General features: G+C 39.9%; 1 protein-coding gene across 2 annotated transcripts in view; it reads left to right on the top strand.

Annotated features, from left to right (window-relative positions):
- The first annotated feature begins 6,847 nt into the window (after window positions 1-6,847).
- The window catches only part of Rbm5 (RNA binding motif protein 5), a 29,446-nt gene continuing 19,563 nt past the window's right edge, over window positions 6,848-16,730 (top strand). Inside the window, exons 1-4 of one of the 2 annotated variants that reach the window (XM_020172650.2) lie at window positions 6,848-6,968; window positions 8,309-8,378; window positions 9,945-10,110; window positions 11,386-11,541. In XM_020172650.2, the coding sequence (XP_020028239.2) occupies window positions 8,362-8,378; window positions 9,945-10,110; window positions 11,386-11,541 (339 nt within the window). In that variant the 5' untranslated portion in view covers window positions 6,848-6,968; window positions 8,309-8,361. Of the gene's footprint in view, window positions 6,969-8,308; window positions 8,379-9,167; window positions 9,199-9,944; window positions 10,111-11,385; window positions 11,542-16,730 lie in introns of those variants that run through there. The other variant, XM_074059638.1, reaches the window with a different exon arrangement.

Consider the following 16,730-nt stretch of genomic DNA (forward strand, 5'->3'; position numbering starts at 1 on the left):
GAGATGCTGAAATGGGTAGCTAATACCATATTTAGCCTGGTAACACTGCCTGCTATCTACACGAGTGGGTGGATGAACATAGATGATGACAATGCTGTCAAACATCTAGATTCATTTCCCTAATCAGTGAAAATAGCATCTCATTTGTTTCTATTTTTTGGTAACTGCTAAGGTGAAACACATTTCCATATGTTGGTTTACTACTTATTAGAGCTTAGAAAGTCTTTTGACTTCTCCATAGTTACCAAGGAGGGGACAGAGCTACAGGACAGCTATTTTCCTCAGTATCCGTTGAGTGCTTGATGTTTCACACTTTGTGATCACCACAAGTTGGCCTCTCCAGCCATCACCCCATCTTTCCTTCTCTCTAGCGCTAAATCTCCACAGAGATACCTAGCCTCTTTCAAATCTTTCTCAATTTCCCCATCAACATCACACATACCATTTTACAAAGTTTGCTTTAAAAATGATCTTTAAAAAAAAAAGTCTTGCTGAGAACTGGTGGATCATACCTATAATCCTAGCTACTTAGGAGGCAGAGATCAGGAGGATTGCAGTTTGATGCCAACCCTAGGCAAATAGTTTGAGAAATCCTGTCTTGAAGAATCTCATCACAAAAAAGGGCTGGTGTAGTGGCTCAAGGTATAGGCTCTGAGTTCAAGCCTCAGTACTGAAAAAATACAGAAACAAGTCTTTGAAATTTAAAGGACAATACAATTTATAAATTGATTACAACTTTTAAAAATATTCTTCAAGTAACATGGTACTAAGAATTAAACTTTGCAGGTGTCTTGGGGAACAGTGTTGGTTAGAAGAACTGAAAGTTTAGAAGGGCATCTTCTTAGTGTAAAGCAGAAGTTTATAAACTTTATGGTAAAGAGCCAGAGATGCAGTATTTTAGGCTATATAGGTAAAATGATCTGTGTTGCAGCTATTTAGCTCTGCTATTGTAGTGAGTGGCCAAAGCAATCTATAAACAAATTATTGTGGCTGATTCAATAAAACTATTTCTTGGCTGGGTGTGGTGGTGGTATTCCAGCATTTGGGAGGCTTTGCAAGGCAGGAGGGGTGAGAGTTTAGGCCAGCCTGGGCTACATAGCAACATCATCTCAAAAACAAAGCAAAAACTTTATTTACAAAAACAAGACAGGTCAAAGTGGCCTGTAGTCATAAGGGCATATAGTTGATATACATAAGGTAGGACCATGGAAAGCTGAATTGTTTTCTGTGAAAAGAAAGGGTAAGGGTGGATTGACTTTGAGTGGATGGGGTAGGGGGGTAATATGGGCAGTTCTATCCTGGTGTGATGATGCACACAGCTTCTTAGGAGGCAAAAACAGGAGGAGCAGGAATTCAAAGCCTGCCCTGGAAAAGTTAGCTACAAGATCCTGTCTCCGAAAACAAAAAGGCTGGGTATGTGACTTAAATTGCCTAGCAAGTGTGAGGCCCTGAGTTCAAACCTCAGTGCTGCCACAAAAAAAAAAAAAAAAAGGTGCCAGTGGCTCATGCCTGTAATTCTATTGGGAGTCTGAGATCAGGGAGGATCACAGTTCAAGGTCAGCCCAGGCAAATAGTTTGCAAAACCCCATCTTCAAAATAACTAGAGCAAAAAAAATGTGGCTCAAGTAGTAGAACACCTGCTTTGCAAGTATGAAAGCCCTGAGTTCAAACACCAGTCCCACCCACAAAAAAAAAAAATATGTTTGCCATGCTGTGTTTATTGTAATTCCTTTCTCTTGGTGTTTTTTGTTTTTTTGTGGTACTGGGGATCAATCCAGGTCCTTGTGCATGCTACATAAGTACGGTACCACTGAGCTTCATCTCCAGCCCTTGATCTTTTGAGACTAAATGTCTTGCACTTGCCAAATAGGCTCTCTACCACTTGAGCTACAACTCCAGCCCTTAATCTTTGATAAATCTAATAATTCTTCCAAAAGGAAAAGCAAAAATTTCATGAGCACATTAGCTTAGGAATTGAGAGCTGAAGCTTCTGTGACTTGCTCCACTAGTACTGGTTGGGCATCTGACCCAACCCCAGACATGATACTCCAAGAAACCTCTAATAGGTGGTCTTTGGGTGTTTCTGTAGTGCATACTTCGCCACAGACATCCTTTGTATGAATTTGTAAAAATCCCTTTTCAAAGTTGGTCCAGTGTCCTGAATGGGTCAGACTAGGTTTTCCTATAAACCTGTGTCATCGCGCTGGCGCTGGAGTGAGCTGTGGTAGGCTTCAAATGCTTCACAGCTGAAGTTGATAATCCAGTTATCCAGTACAGGTACCATCTAGTTATAAAGTGCTTATCTATGAATGTTTTGAAAGTTTAGTTTAGTTGGCGCTGGTTCTTGCCATAGCAAGACCAGTGTTAGTCTCTGTGCCCATGGTACTCAGTCAACTGGTAAAAATGGATATTGAAAAATTACTGATGAGCATCTTAAGGGAGAAGTATACTAAATTATTGGGATGGTAGGACACAGACTTGATCCAAGTTTGGTAGAAAAACTATTTCCCTGAAGGAAATAGTTAAGCTCAGACCTCAGAGACTAGTTTAGTATAGGCCAAAGTTCATGCATAAATTTTTTTTTTCCTTCTAAAGCAGTAGTTCCAAGCCTAGGACCAAAACATGTGAACGAGTCTTATTTTCCTAAGTGTTGGGAGACTTTTTTTTTTTTAAGAGATCAGTTTTGGAAAATGGTTGCTTTTTAATGATCATTTCATTAAAGATCATTTTATATTTAAAATCCCAACAGTAATTCAAAACAAAACAAAGAGTCAAACTTGCTCCCTATAAAGGAGTGCTGTAAGGTGGTGGAAGGCAGTGATAGGGTCCCATGGGGGACAAGGGGGGCCTTGGCGCTCAGTATCGGGACTGGTAGCATCCCCCACCAACATGAAATCGGGAGGCCCTCAGAGCACTGGGTGTGGCTGCTGGTGTCCCCCTCCCCCATGGGGGGCTGACATGAAATCAGAGACCCTCAGAGCAACTTGAGCACTTCTTGGCCGTATATAGTACCTCCAATACTTGTCGTGTGGAGAACCAGGCAGGGTGGGCTGAGCAAGTCTGCTGTCCCATGGGGTCAGACTTCAACCTGTAGACCAGATCTCCCTCCTCCTTGAGGTAATACTGGAGAAACATGACCACACTCTGGCCGAAAGCTCTGGCTCCCTCTTTTTCTTTTTTTTTTTTTTTTTTTGGTGGGACTTTAGTTTGAACTCAGGGCTTCATGCTTACAAAGCAGGCACTCTGCCACTTGAACCTCCAGTCCGTTTTGCTCTATTTATTTTGGAGATGGGGTTTTTCACACTGTTTGCCCTGGTTGACCTCAAAAAGCAATCCTGTCAGACTCAGCCTCCCAAGTAGCTAGGATTACATGCTTGCCTAGCATGTAAATGTCCTGCCTGCCTGGCAGGACATTTTAGGGTTTTTTTTATACCCAAGAAGTAGGAAAGACAATCTTAAAGGACTATGTTTTTTTACAACCTTTTTTTTTTTTTTGGCACAACTGGGATTTGAATTTAGAGCCTCATGCTTGCTAGGCAGGTGCTCTACTGCTTGAGCCATTCCACCAGTCTAAGGACTATTTTTTTTTGTACATTGGTGGCTTTAGTTATTGATTTGTGGGGAGGGGGGTAGTGTGGTACGCATGTGTGCGTATAGCTTTATTTAAAAAAAAATACTTCCAGCTTTTCTTTTGGTGCCAGTAGCCCTCCCTTAATCATGGTTAACACTCCTCCTAAAACCTGCCAGGACTTCTTATAAAAAGTGTGGCAAGCACCAATCTCACAAAGTGACACAGTATTAGGAGACAGGATTCTCTATATGCCCAGGAAAAACACTGTGTTATGATAGGAAGCAGAGTGGCTATGGTGGGCAGACCTAACTGATTATCTGAAAAAAAAATTTGGCCACCTTTTAGTTATAACCATGCCTGGAATATAGCATTCCCTTCAACATTGCATTTCTCTTCATATTTGTTCCTCATCCAGCCTGGTTCTAGAGAGTATTAAGGAATAACTTCATTTGTGTGCAGTAAATGATTGATACCAGGGCAGCTAAAACTACAAAGAAAATTGTGTTGAGGCTTGAGTGTTTTGAGCCTCACTGCAAATCTAAGAGAATGCTGGCTATTAAGAAATGCAAGCATTTTGAACTGGGAGGAGATAAGAAGAAAAAGGGGCAAGTGATCTAATTCTAAGCTCCATCTTCTTTTATGAAGAAAATAAAATCATGAGGTCAATTTCAAAAAACAATAACAAAATCTACTTCCAGCAGACTGCTGATTGCTAGTGAACTGTATGCCTAGTGGATTCTCAATTATTGGCATTTGTATCATTTGCTGTAGGGTTTGCAATGACCTCATTTATATTAAATATTTAAAATTCACTACACAGGGCTGGGGATGTAGCTCTAGTGGTAGAGTGCTTGCCTAGCATATGCAAGGCCACAAAATAAAAATATATAAAATAAATAAATTATTGTATTAAAAACTATTTGAGTGCCTATGATCAGATACATGTACTGTGATAAAAATTTTACACATGGGCTATGGGCATGACTCAAGTGGTAGTGCACTTGCCTAACATATGCAAGGGCCTGAGTTCAAACCCTAATACCAACCCCCCAAAAAAGTTTTATACATATGCTCCCCTAGAAATTGGACACGCTCTAGATACATACACAGCACATACAGATAAAAAGATTCAGATACATAATATATGTCTGTATGTGATGGTGTATTCCTGTAATCACAACACTTCAGAGACTGAGGCAGGAGGATTGTGAGTTGGAGGCCAACCTGGACTACATAGAGAGACCTAGCCTAGCTTGGGGCAAGACTTTATCTCAAAAAGAAAAAAAATACATATAGGATATATGTATTTATATATATATGACATGTGTGTGTAGAGAGAGGAATGCAAACAAATGCTTTTCCATTTGTTGTCATGTTTTTAACTACCTTAAGTTTCCAATGTCCATCACCTAATTCCCTTAATGTAGTAGGTTAAACCATAGTTACAACATACAGATTTCCCAGGTCATTAAAGCTCCAGTTTGAAATCACACTGATATCTTTCCACTTAGTCCTTTTTGTTTTTTGATTTGCTGTGCTGGAGATCAAATACAGAGCCTCATGCATGTTAGGCAAGTGTTCTACCACTGAGGGGGCACCCCCAGCCTTCCACTTATTCTTAAAATGATTTCTCATTATTTAGAGAGGAGGGGGGAGTAGATGAGTAGTTTTCTGTAACTGGTATCTTCCTTGCCCTGCCATGATCTAATTTTTCAACCTGTATGACCTGAAAAATCAGTTCCCTAAAATATACAGCTACAAATTATTTGAGAGGAAAAGTTGTGCTAACTGGATATATAGGAATATCACTATTTCACTGACAAGAGTCCAAAATATCTTTTAAACTTCTGAAGAATCTTTGTTTCTTTCTGCCACAACTGTTAGGCTTTTAGCTTTGGTAGTGGATTTATTCATTCAACAAATTCTGAGTGTGCACCAGGTACCAGGCACCAGTAGTGAGGCACTTGGTTTATAGTAGTGAACTAAATCAACAAAGTCCCTATCTTTGTGGAATTTACATAGCAGTTCAGGGGATGGACTCTGAAATGAATCTAGTTCAATTTCCAGTTCCACCACTATTATTAGCTATGTCTGACCTATGATGCCTATAAAACAAGGACAGCGATTGCATTGACTAGGACAGCAGTGGAGGCAGCAAGAAGTGATCAGATTCTAGATATACTTTGAAGGCAGTCAACAGGATTTGTTGACAGATTAGGTGCAAGAAAATGATAAGTCATAGATGAATTCTGTCCTAAAATAACTGGAATCAGAGAATTGCCTTTTGTGAGAAGGAAAGACTGCAAAGGAGACTAGAATGTTTTTAGGTATGTTAGCTTTGACATGCCAATTAGATGTCCAAAAATTAACTGTTAAGTCTTTTTTTTTTTCCCCAATACTGGGATTTGAACTCAGGGCCTACACCCTGAGTCACTTGACCAGTCCTTTTTTGTGATGAGTATTTTTGAGATGAGGTCTTTCGAACTATTTGCCCAGGATGGGCCAGCATCCTTATCTCTGCCTCCTTGAGTTGCTAGGATTACAGGAGTGAGCCACCGGCGCTCGGCTTACCTGTTTAGTCTTAAATGACCTCTCTCAGATTTTGATTTAGACTAGAGAATATCAATGAAATGAAACTTTGAAGACCAGCTTACAGAATTCTTTCAATTTCCACATCTGAAAAATGGGCTTAATACCAGTTCATAAATTATGATGATTAAGAGATAATGTTTAGTTGGGCACACCTGTAATCCTAAAGGAGGCTGACATCAGAAGAATTGAGGTTTGAAACCAGCCCCTGCAAAAAGTTCTCCAGACCCTATCTTAGAAAAAACCCATCCCCAAAAAGGGCTGGTGGTGTGACTCAAGGTGTAGGCCCTGAGTTCAAACCAAAGTACTGCAACGAGAGGGAGAGAGAGAGACAGACAGAGAGAGAGAGGAAAGAGAGAGAGAGAGAGAAAGAGAGAGAATGTAAAGCATCTAGCACAAAGTTCCTTCGGAAGCCGTATCAAACTTTTTTACATATTTGCGCTTTGGAGCAAAAGCAAACAATTTCTATACCTAATAGAAACAGTAAAAGCGCTCATCCGGGTTTCACAAGCAGCAAGTCAACCTCGTTGTGGGTTAGAAGAAAGAGAAATGCGCAAGAAATTAACACAGAGCATAGTGTGTGACAGACTGCCACAGCGACCACACTTCCCAGCAGACCTCGCGCAGCTAGGCGTCTTCGCTGATTGGACACTTTTGCAGAGGCGGGTGGCGGGGGAGGGGCTAGATGCTAGGTATTGTGGGTAGGAGAAGGCCGTCGGCGGAGTCGCCATTTTGTGGAGCGGCCAAACCCTGTAGGAGGTTCTGGGACACAGAACCGCTACTGCTGCTGCTTCGGTTTCTCCTGGGGGTGAGTGCGGCTGTCGTAACAACTGGCGGTACTTGCAGTTGGTGCCGTACCCTGAGCCTCCCTGTCAGCTGCCAGAGGCGGCCGCTCAGCCGTCTCTCTAGGGACTGAATTACCCAAGCGTTGGAGGGCCGCGCCCCTCACTGCCAACTCTGTCAGTTCCAGAGGTCGCCCCCCAGCCCAGCCCTGGGCTCGTTTCTTTCGGGCTGACAGTTTGCCCCTTGCTGGGACGTGTCCCCTAATCTCCTGTCCAGAGGAGCGGTGGAGGTGTTGCCTGCCTCTCGGCAGCTTTGGTAAACTCTAGCCCTCCCTGGCCAACTAAGCCGCCATCGCTCCACAGCTGCAAACGACTCGCCTTCTCCGAAAGGCTGTTTGATGATGGTGATCTGCGGGATGGGAACCTCTTGAGGGGCGGGAGGGGCGTATGCAAGGGAAGAAAGCCAGACGCCAGAGTCGATCGCACCGGCAGTGTCGCCGCCATCTCGGCCGCGACCCCCCACGGAGGTGGGTGCGGGCACTGGTGGGTAGATAAGAGACAACACTAGCGATTCGATCCTGGGTCTTGTTTCCCCAAAATGGCTCTCATTTATTAATTCGATAAATGTTCGTTGAGAGCCTGTTTTAGACCAGGCGGCTAGAGACGGCGGTAAACTGGTTCCTCGGTCCTCGCAAGCATCGAACGCGGGCCAGCTGTGTGATGTCTTATTACGGCCGGAGCGGGGGGCAGGCTGTTCACCACTCGGTGGTTTGTGGTAATCGGGACGGGCCCAAGGCATGGTCGTTATTGCCCCATAGGAATTAAACCGTATCAAGGTTTACTCTTTTTGAAATAGATTTGGATCCAGCGTTGCATTAGAAATGAAGATTTCAATCAGATCAGCATTTCAGCTTTTAAAAGATCTTTTTTTCATCCGAAATTTTTTGAATTGAATGTTTAATGATTTTGTGTTGAACTTTATATTAACGAAGACACTTGGAATATTGTTTTAATGGTCAACTACCCCATTGTAGTTGCTTTGATTCAAAATTCAGTGAGCTGATTGCATCTCTGCCCTTTTTGCTTTGTAATCCTAAAATAGGAGCAGCCTTCTGCTTGATTTCTTTTTGAAGATGGAATCTAATGTTAAAGTATGCTTCATCTTCCTGCTCTGCTCATTCTTAACAAAATGTTAGCATAATTTTAATGTTGACAGATGGTACCCTCTTCCTCTCCGTCACCTTAGATAATCAGTTAATGACTTGATGAAGGTTTGAAACCCCAACCTCAGTAGTACCCCAGTTTATAGAGCAATTGAATTAGTGATCTTTGAAATTTGCAACAACCAGTTTCTTTTGTCTCCTAGAAAAAAAAAAAAATCGACCTTTTGGAGCTGAGTGTTAGATCTTCAGTGGGACAATGGGATCAGACAAAAGGTAAGTCACTATATTACATGTCTTTCATCTCAACATTTCAGTAAGACTGCTTAAAATTGTTTATCAAACAAATATTTGAGCATCATTTTGTTTTAGGCGTGCTTGATGCGCATCTTCATGATCCTGTTCTCCCAAACTAGTGGGAGATTTAAAGTACTGTATGAACCATGTTGTAATAAAAGATGTTTAGGATGCTGTTAGAATACATAGGAAGCATTTTTTTTTTCTTGTACACATCTAGGAAAGCCTCCAGAAGAAAGTATTCTCTAAGGTGAAGCCTGAAGGCTTAAGAATTAGACAAAGGAGAACAGGATGGAGTAAGTTACTGAGAGTTCCAAGTGTGGACAGCAGCCTATTCAGAGGTTGGGAGATCATATGGTCTAGCACTTAGCATAGTGCCTAGCTGTGGCAAGCAGTCAGTAAATGCCAGTTCTTGTTATTGTCCACTAAGTAGCAAGATAATCCAGACTTAAATTGCTGAGAAGCTTGGGACCATATATTACATGAAGGAAAAAAGAGTCAAAGAATTAGTGGAGAATTAAGATGGGAGCGTTTGACTACTGTGCCAATTATGAATACTCCCTCTCAGACCATTTGATTTAAATACACAGCCTTTACTTATTCAGCTTACCTTTTTACTTGTTCAATACTTTCTTAATATAGAGGCCAGTTCCTGGGATAGATCAAATTGATAGCCCAGAATGGCTTGTTTATGTCACATATCATTTTAATGCTGTGCAGCAGTCTGTGGTTCCAAATAACTTACTAAATTTGTATTTACCTTTTTAGGCTCTCTCAGTCCCATACTTCATGTCATGAGGTAGTTTTATTTGTTTCCTTGAATTCTTTTTATTAAATTAATATACTCATTTTAAATGAGTCCCTTAAGGCTTTCCTTTGTCTATTTAGTTTTATGAAACTGGTGTACAATTTATGAAAGAACTATTTTACCTGTGACCAAGTGGATTTAAACATATTAGATCATCTCATGAGGCTCAGTGCTGTCAGTAAGCAAAAATAAGCCAGGTGTTAGAGAAAATGTTCTCAGAGATGCTAGTTTCTGGTAACCAGTTATGTCTCCAAATGAACTGCTGGGTTAACAGCCTGATGGAAAGAAAGACTTGGTGATCTAGGTTTGTTGGTCCATTTCCCAATAATTAGGGCACCTTCATCCAAGACAAGCTAGAATGTACTCTTTGAAATTGGATGGAGTTCAAGTAATTGCTTTCTTCCTATCTTTGGTCACTAAAATCTGAATTGGAAATAAGGATAATATGTAGACCATAGGCTTAAGAAAATACATAGATAAACCTTGAGAATATGACCCTTTCTCAAAAAAATTTAGCCTAAACATTTGACATCTATATTTTCTGACTTTGTATAAATTCCTGAAAATTTTCTTTACATTTAGGGATGTAGGTATTTTCTCAGTGGTTATCTTCATAACTGGAATTTGGTAGTAAATTTTAAGGGCTACATTAAACTGTATGTATCTTATAACCTGATAGGAGGGTGTGAAGGTACAAAAAGATATACTTCAGATTAAATGAAAATTTTCCCTGACAGAGTGAGTAGAACAGAGCGTAGTGGAAGATACGGTTCCATCATTGACAGAGATGACCGTGATGAGCGTGAATCCAGAAGCAGGCGGAGAGACTCAGATTACAAAAGATCAAGTGATGATCGGAGGGGTGATAGATATGATGATTACCGAGACTATGATAGTCCAGAGGTGAGTGACCAACTATTTATGGAGTTCTTAGAATTATAAATTATGTGTACAAGATTCTTGAAAAGTGTACAAAAGTATGAAAACTTCTTGAGTGTTACAGTTAAACATTCTGCTACTCTGAAATGAACTCTGGCAAGAACAACTTGAGGTTTATAATAGTAGAAATAATAGCCAAGGTTTAAATACAGCTTACCATGTACTCTTTTTTTTTTTTTTTTTTGTAACGGAGTTTGAACTCAGGGTCTGCACCTTGAACCACTCCACCAGCCCTTTTTTGTAATGGGCTTTTTCTAGATAGGGTCTCAAGAACTGTTTACCCAGGGCTGGCTTTAAACTGTGATTCTTCTGATCTCTGCCTCCTGAGTAGCTAGGATTACAGGCTTGAGTCACCAGCACCCAGCTAAGGCCCTGAATTTAATTATCAGTACCACCAGGAGGGGGAAAAAAGTAAGACAATAAAGTTATAACAATATACAAACCCTATGTCTCAGACTGGGTTTTTGTTTTGTCTTGTTTTTGTTTTTGTTTTTTTGAGACAGGGTCTCACTCTGTAGCCCAGGTTAACCTCGAACTCTCAATCCTCCTGTCTCAGCCTCCTGAATGCTGTGATTACAGGTGTTCACCACCATGCCCAACCTCAGACTGTTTTGAAATGAATAAATTGTAGTTTTGAACGTATTAAAATACTTTTCTTAGCAAGTGCTGGTAGCTCATGCCTGTAATCCTAGCTACTTGGGAGGCTGAGATTAGGAGGATTAGGATTCAAAGCCAGCCCAACCAAATAGTTGGCAAGATCCCATCTCCAAAATAAATAACCAGAGCAAAATGGACTGGAGGTGTGCTTTCACAGCTTGAAAGCAGGAGGTGTGCCTGCTTTCAAGTGTGAGGCCCTGAGTATAAGCTCCAGTCCCACCAAAAAAAATAAACTAACTTTTCTTTCACATTCCTGTCCATATGTATACATAGCTTTGCTGAGAAGTAATTGTGCTGCCCATACAATTTTGCAACTTTTTCCTTTTCTGCTTTTTCTGTACATATAATCTTCTTATTTGATAAGCAATCTCATTGTTTTATTGTGTGTTGGTATACTGTATTGTGTGATGTTAAATATTCTTCCTGAACTAGTTTTAGGGGAAAAAAAAATGAGCATGAATACGGAACTGAAATACAATTCTCTTTTTTTATTTTTTTTAAAGAATATATTCTAGGAGTGGAGAGCCTGGACGAAAGGATGAAAAAGTGATTTTAATTGTAATTTTGTTTACTTTGACTCAGAGAGACCGTGAAAGAAGGAACAGTGACCGATCTGAAGATGGCTACCATTCAGATGGTGACTATGGAGAGCATGATTATAGGCATGACATCAGTGATGAAAGGGAGAGCAAGACCATCATGTTGCGCGGCCTTCCTATCACCATCACAGAAAGCGATGTAAGGGGAAACAACAGTTCTAATGAACAGTCCATCTTTGTCTCATCTTTTTCTTTTTTTCTTTTTTTTTTGGCAATACTGGGGTTTGAACTCGGCCTCACACTTGTTAGGCAGGCACTCTTACCACGTGGGCCACTCTGCCAACCCTTTTTTTTGTGTTGGATATTTTTGAAACAGGGTCTCACGAACTATTTGCCCAGGCTAGCTTCAAACCTTGATCCTCCTGATCTCTGCCTCCTGAGTAGCTAGAGTTACAGATGAACCACCAAGTGCACGGCTCATTATTTTTGTCTTAGGCTGGTATCTCAGCTAAGTGAAATAATTTCTGTAGGGTAGAAATTTACAGTTACCATTTTTTTAATTCATTTATTCATATGTGCATACATTGTTTGGGCTATTTCTGCCCTCTGGCCCCTTCTTCTCCCCCCACCACCCCATTTTAATATTTTATAAATATAAAAATTTATATTTTAAATATAAATTACTATTTATATTTATGCTTTGAAGCTCAACGTAAGCATAGAGTGTCAGACATTCATAAGATTAAGTCTTAATTGTTATTAGCTCTTGGAAGGTAATCGATACTGTTTTATTGAGTTGATTGTGTTAGATGGGAATATATCAGTAAAAATTTTACTTCATAATCTGGCTCCCTTTGATTTGAAGAAAATTGTACTATACATTTAAAACCTCAACCTGTTTAAAAAAAAAAATGCATATTCCCTTGTTCACTCCTCAGACCAATTGGTATACATGGCACTGCTTAATTTCTAGCAGCATCTCTGGGCCTCACCTCCCTTTTAGCCAAATCTACCACCTGCTTCCCCCCTGGACCACTTTGGACATGTCCATTGTTCTACCAGTGTGCCTTTTTCTGCTTGGAGACTGCCTTATATCAAGCATTTCCTGGTCTGGCAAGCACCATTTCTTATTTGAAATATCCATGTAGCACCTATTCTGTGGTTAATATACATGTCTCATTTCCATCACAAGACAGTAGATCTTTGAAAGTCCAGCTAAGCATAAAAGAAAGTTACTAAAGAGTTTGCCTGGGAGCAGAGACTGACCAGGTTAGGATGGTGGTGGTAGAGAGGAGAGACAGCTGAGCTTGGGTAACTGCTACAGCAGGGAGTAGAGGATGTAAGGAAGCCGGGATTGGACTATGAGCACATGATAAAAGCGAGAGCACACAAGGGAGGGGTGAGGATAGGTAAGACACCTAAAAATCTAGCTAGCATTTGTTGCCCTTAATGCAGAGAAACTAAAGCAGATACCTTAAAGCAACTGAGGCCAATAGGAAAAGGGGAACAGGTACTAGAGAAAAGGTTAGATCAAAAAGAATTAACCTAGAAGGTAACACCCATGCACAGGAAATCAATGTGAGTCAATGCTCTGTATAGCTATCCTTATCTCAACCATCAAAACCCCTTGTTCCCTCCTATTATTGCTTATACTCTCTCTACAACAAAATTAGAGATAAGGGCAAAATAGTTTCTGCTGGGTATTGAGGGGGGGGAGCAGGAGGGGGTGGAGTGGGTGGTAAGGGAGGGGGTGGGGGCAGGGGGGAGAAATGAACCAAGCCTTGTATGCACATATGAATAATAAAAGAAAAATGAAAAAAAAAATAGAAACCACAAATACTGAGAAGTACTTAGGTGAGTGAATAAAATGAATCATGAAATAAGTGGAAAAAAAAAAAAAAAAAGAAGTTGAGGCAGGAACTTGCTGATTAGTCAGATTGTGTAACCATAGGAGCCCACAGTGGAAGTAGATTGCATGGGGAGAAGTTGACTTTTGGAGGCTGTCCTATTGGTAATAGGACAGGACTATGATACAGTGTACTTTGGACTTCTTCAGGCAAACAGAAGTAGCTACCATAAGAAGTTTGATTTTTAAAGTAGAATTTCTGAGGTTCCAGAATACCATGTAGTATTCTAGAAAATTTGCTTGTTGGGCTCTTAGTATTTATAACATGTATGTAGAACATTTGAAGAGAAAGAATCCCAACAGCTCCTGTATCACTGTCAGTTTGATTTTTTGTGGTCGTTGTTGGGTTTTTGTTTTGTTTCATTGCTGTATGGTACTGGGTATTGAACCCAGGGCTTTCTGCATGCTAGATAGACACTGTACAACTTGAGTTATGCTCCCAGCTCATTTGTTTGTACTTTGCTGGGGCTGGCCTCAAACTTAAGATCTCCTGCCTCCACCTCCCAAGTAACTAGGGTTATAGGCATGTGCTGCTGGACCTGGCTTGTCTTTGTTTGTTTGTTTGTTTGTTTGTTTTTGAGACAGGGTCTCACTATGTAGTTCAGACTGGTTTCAATCTCACAATCTGCTTGCCTCAGCCTACTGAGTTCTGGGATTACAGATATGTGCCACCACATGTGGCAGGGTTTTTTTGGTTTTATTTTCTTAATCAATCTAGTAAACCTTAGCTGCCTTTGTTTAATAAGCTGATACCCAAGCATACCAGCCTTTTGTAACAAAGACTAGATTAAAGATCTGATCTATATGCTCCTTCATTTGACAGGCCTAGCAGGCTACCTCATTCCCTATAGAACAACTTGATACCCCCCAATCTTCAAGCACATGAATTTAGGATGAAAAATTTGCCATGAATAAGGAATAGTGACTCTGAAAACTCTTGATCAGAGTTGGAAACATTAAGAGCATGAGGGTATGCTTAGAGCACAGTGAGAGTTTTGGATTATAGTGTTTCTGTTTCCACTTTGTTACACTCTAGCCAGGATTGAATGTATCAATTGAAATACGAACATATGTTTAGTCTGTATCTCTTATTGCCCCTCCCTTTCTTTCTTCCTTCCTTTCTCTCTTTTCTCTTTCTTTGTTGAGGCAGGGTCTCACTATGTAGCCCACACAGGCCATGAACTCATGATTACTGAAAACATTTTTCTGAGAATTTGGATGGAAGTTGTTTGTGTTGGTTCACACTGTTTTGTAACATTAGTCTTCAGAATAAGGTAGAGTAGTGACACTTATGTCCTCACAGTCTTGGTGAAAAATAAATAGATTCTTTGGTTATATTCCACCCTCCCTAAATAAATAGGTAGGTAGATAAGTCATTATAAATGTTATACTAGTTTCTTGAACTATCAATATCAACTGTTACTCTGTTTCTCTTTTTAGTTTGATACCCTCTGCCTTGGAGCATGCAAACTCTTTAGAGTAACTATGTTTAGTTACTATGTTACTATATCATCACTGTTATAGTAATTATGTTTACTCTGGTGATTAACTCTTTTTATTTACTATGTTACTAAGTCTGAACCTGAATATCATGGAGGCTCAATGTAACACTTTTTTGTGAGAAAATAGATACAGTCTTCTCACTCATGGTAGTTGTGTTTTATTAAGTCACCATGAATACTGAACCACTACTAATGAAAATACAGTTTACAACTTCCTGTAAGCCTGGAGTTACATTTTTATCAACCAATCAGAACAAAAACTTGTTTTATGTGTTCTTGTTAAAGATGTCTTATTTTGATATACATTGTTAATTGGTTGGACATTGAACTCACAGCCAACAGAATTGAACTCATGCCTGATAAAACTTACCTAACACATATTTTCTCCATAAGGTACATAACAGCTTTCTTGTGCATAGAAACAGCAGATTTTTAGCACTATGCTTAAGGAGCCATTTTAAACATTGAAATCACCCATTAAAAAAAACCCAGAAATGTAGGAAAAATGGTGTAGACACTTACTTACAACATAAAAGTTGAAGCAAGGCAAAGCATCACATCATTATATCTTAACCGGGAACATGTGAATTTGGGTGACAGATTTTTCACTCCTCTGCACTTGTCCACATATGACCATGAAAATGCTTGAATACTTTTTCAAGACATAAAAAAGTATTGATTTGAATGTTAGAATTTTTAGTTAGTAGGCAAATTTGCAACTAGAGATCTATGCATAATGAGAATTGACTGTATAATTCTGTAGTCTTTGGACCTAACTATGAAAAGTAGGAGCCACTGGCATATTGCTGTCTTAATATAATTGGCGAAGAGACTAATAAATACTTACACTTTCTTTTTTCTTTTTGTTTTTGGTGAGACTGGGATTTGAATTCAGGGCTTCATGCTTTCAAAGCAGGTGCTCTGCCACTTGAGCCATACCTCCAATGTGTGGTTATTTTGGAGATGGGATTTTGCAAAGTATTTGCTCAGGCTGGCCTTGAAACTCAATTGTCTCTATCTCAGTTTTCCGAGTAGCTAGTATTACAGGCATGAGCCACCATTACCCAGCTCACGTTCATTCATTTATTATTTATATATTTATTTATTGGTACTAGAGTTTTAACTCAGGGCGTCATGCTCACTAGGCAGGCTGTCTACGACTTGAGCCACTGCCCCACCCCCATTTCTTTTTTTTCTCTTTTTTTTTTCTCTGATATGGGGTCTAGATGTTGCCTAGGCTTGGGTTGAATTTGGGCTCCTCTTGTCTCAGCCTCCTAGCTATCTGGGATTACTGTTGTGTACCACCATGGCCCACTATACTAATTTATTTTTTTATCATTGCATTTTGTAATAAAGAATTATCTTGACATCCAGAACAAACCAGCCAAAATACTTTTTTCTAGGCCCAGTTAATTTTTATTTTTGTTAGGAGTCTTAAGACTGTTAAGAACTTTTTTCCTTCTTTCTTTTTTTATTATTAATGTAAATGTAAGAAATTTTTTTTTTTTAAAGATATTATACAGAAAATGTTTACCTCAAATGGGCTTCTCTTTTGCTGGCATTTGATCCTCCTGTGTCAGCCTCCTAAGAAGCTGAGATTAGTGGTGTGAACCATGATACCTGGTTTGGCTTGCTTTTTTTTTTTTTATTTTTTGGGCAGTCCTGGGGGTTGAACTCAGGGCTTTATGCTTGCCAGGCAGACACTTTACCACTTATGCCATACCTCCAGCCCTTGCTATTTTTTATTCTTAATCAGATGTACTTCTGAGGACAATAATATCTTATCTGTATCCCTTATATATATTATTTATTTTTTGGGTGGGGTTGGTGTTTGAACTCAGTTCTTCACACTTGCATAGCAAGCACTCTACCACTTTAGCTGTACCTCCAGTCCATTTTGGTCCAGCTGTTTTTGGAGACAAGATCTTGAGAACTATTTGCGTGGGCTGGCCTTGAACCCTGATCCTTCCAATGTTAGCC

Source organism: Castor canadensis, chromosome 17 (genome assembly GCF_047511655.1).
Source record: "Castor canadensis chromosome 17, mCasCan1.hap1v2, whole genome shotgun sequence".
Classification (NCBI taxonomy): Eukaryota; Metazoa; Chordata; class Mammalia; order Rodentia; family Castoridae; genus Castor; species Castor canadensis.